We start from the raw sequence: 1,969 nt of genomic DNA on the forward strand, positions 1-1,969 counted from the left end.
ATGTATATCCTTATCTGATTTGTTTAAAGTGATAGCTAGTTGGATTTATTTCGATGGGTATTTAAGCAATTTGCTTAATTTAAAATGTAAAAGCCCGGATATTTAGAAGATTCGCATTCCCTTCCAGTTGGAACGAATACAAATTTGATTAATTCTTATGCTCATTCTGAAGCATTTGGTCAGCTAAAATTATGTTTTTCTCCGTTTCTTATTCGTTATTTAGTTTTTTTTTTTAACTTGATTATTTTTAAAATATGGGGTTCGCATATAGCATCATTCTCAGATGAGTTCTTCTTGAAAGAATCGAAATCTTTGTGTTGTTTTGCTTTTTGAGTTGAAACGTCATACCAGTAGGTACATATACTATCAAACATCGTTTTGCGTTGGAGCCCTCATCGAAATCATTCCTATTCTTAAAATCCCTCAACCCCATCCGATATACTTGTATATTCTTCGTTTCAGTTTTTCTAAATATCCATAATATACGAGTAAGATTGACTCCAATAACATTCTTGAACTCAAAGGCAATTGAAAGACGTTTAAATACTGGGTGTGTTTGTGTGATTTAATTGTCATGTAAGTACAATATGATATGTTTTAAAAGAAACTTTTCTGTTAGCTATTGTAATATCTCTTCCTCGCTGTCGCTCTTCATTGTTTTTCCTTCTTCGTCCACTGATCAGTGCTTACCGGACTTTTTATAGGACTTGTGCCATTTCTTTTTGTGCTCTTCGCCCCCTTTCTTGCCATGCTCCTTTTTGTGACCCCATTTTTTGGAGTCCTCGTGCTTTTTCTTGTGGCCTTTGTGGCCCTTTTTCTTGTGACCCTTTTTACTTTCGCCCTTCTTGCCGTAATGTTCCTCGTGACCGCCCTTTTTCTTTTCGCCCTTTTTATGGCTGCTGCCCTTTTTATGTTTCTTGGCCTCTTCGAAGCCACCGTGTTTTTCTTCACCGCCTTCCACATGATCTTCATCGTAGTATTTCTTCTCTTTCTTGTCCTCGTTTAGCTTGTGAACATTATGTTTGCCCTTAATGGAGTGACCCTTCTTGTAGGAGCCATGATCCTCGAACTCGCTGCCCTTTTCTCCTTTATCGCCCTTCTTCTTCTTCTTGTGATAGCCTTCGGAGTGTTCGTGTTTCTTTTTGTGGCCTTCCTCCTCGCCATGCTCACCCTTTTTGCCCTCCTTGTCGTGATGGCCCTTCTCGCCCTTCTCATGGTGCTCCCCATGTTTGTGCCCCTTTTTGCCTTTGCCGCCATGCTTCTTGTAATGCTCACTATGGTGCTCTTCACCGGACTCCTCTTCACCATGTTCATCGTGTTCTTCGTGTTTTTTTGACCCAGCCACTTGTAAATCCTCGCCTAGTCCCAAGGCTGAGGCGTCATCGAAGTCGGCTATATCCAGAGGATCCAGTCGGGCCGCAATGGCAACAGCCGCCCTGCCAGCAGTGTTGCCGACCACGCCTTTGTCCAAAGAGCAGAGAAGGGCGGCCAGACACGCCAGTATTTGCCACGTGAGTCGGTGACATTTTACGCCTCTGTTTCGCCGCTCGTATGCCATTATGTCATCCCCTCGTAGTCCTTTGAGCGAGCGTTTTTGCAAATGGTGGTCCTGGTGGTGGTGTTGGTGGTGATGCTGATGCTGCTATGACTGCCACGCCCGTCTTTCTGTTGCCTTCTGCTCAAGCACTGGCTCTTCGCTGGCGCTTTTTATGCCCTTCGCTTCGGCTACGCCTCAATGACTCAATGACCGCTTTTTGTGCGCATTTTTTTTTTTTGTGGATGCTTCGTCTGCGGCTGATTTGGCAACTTTTCTTTGTCGCCTCGCGGTAAGTGCAAAACAGTGTTGAAAAAGCAACGAAGAAAAAACTCGAAACTCTACAACTGACCAACTTCTTGCGGTTGGCATAGCGCCGGCCGGCTATTCGTTTATGGGGAACACAAGTGACTTTTGTTGCTCGACGCACTTCAA

At 43.8% G+C, this 1,969-nt stretch overlaps 1 protein-coding gene across 1 annotated transcript; it reads right to left on the bottom strand.

Annotated features, from left to right (window-relative positions):
* Positions 1 to 679: 679 nt before the first annotated feature.
* On the bottom strand, positions 680 to 1,558 carry LOC115631189 (cylicin-2). Its single transcript, XM_030527880.1, has one exon. It carries the CDS (start codon positions 1,556 to 1,558, stop codon positions 680 to 682), a length of 879 nt encoding a protein of 292 aa, XP_030383740.1.
* Between the last annotated feature and the right edge of the window lie 411 nt (positions 1,559 to 1,969).

The sequence above is a fragment of the Scaptodrosophila lebanonensis genome, unplaced genomic scaffold (genome assembly GCF_003285725.1).
Source record: "Scaptodrosophila lebanonensis strain 11010-0011.00,11010-0021.00 unplaced genomic scaffold, SlebRS2 tig00001412-arrow-pilon, whole genome shotgun sequence".
NCBI classification, from domain to species: domain Eukaryota; kingdom Metazoa; phylum Arthropoda; class Insecta; order Diptera; family Drosophilidae; genus Scaptodrosophila; species Scaptodrosophila lebanonensis.

Bases quoted from the DNA above. Each gene is read 5' to 3' on its own strand.
- LOC115631189 (XM_030527880.1), bottom strand. From the start codon at position 1,558: ATGGCATACGAGCGGCGAAACAGAGGCGTAAAATGTCACCGACTCACG.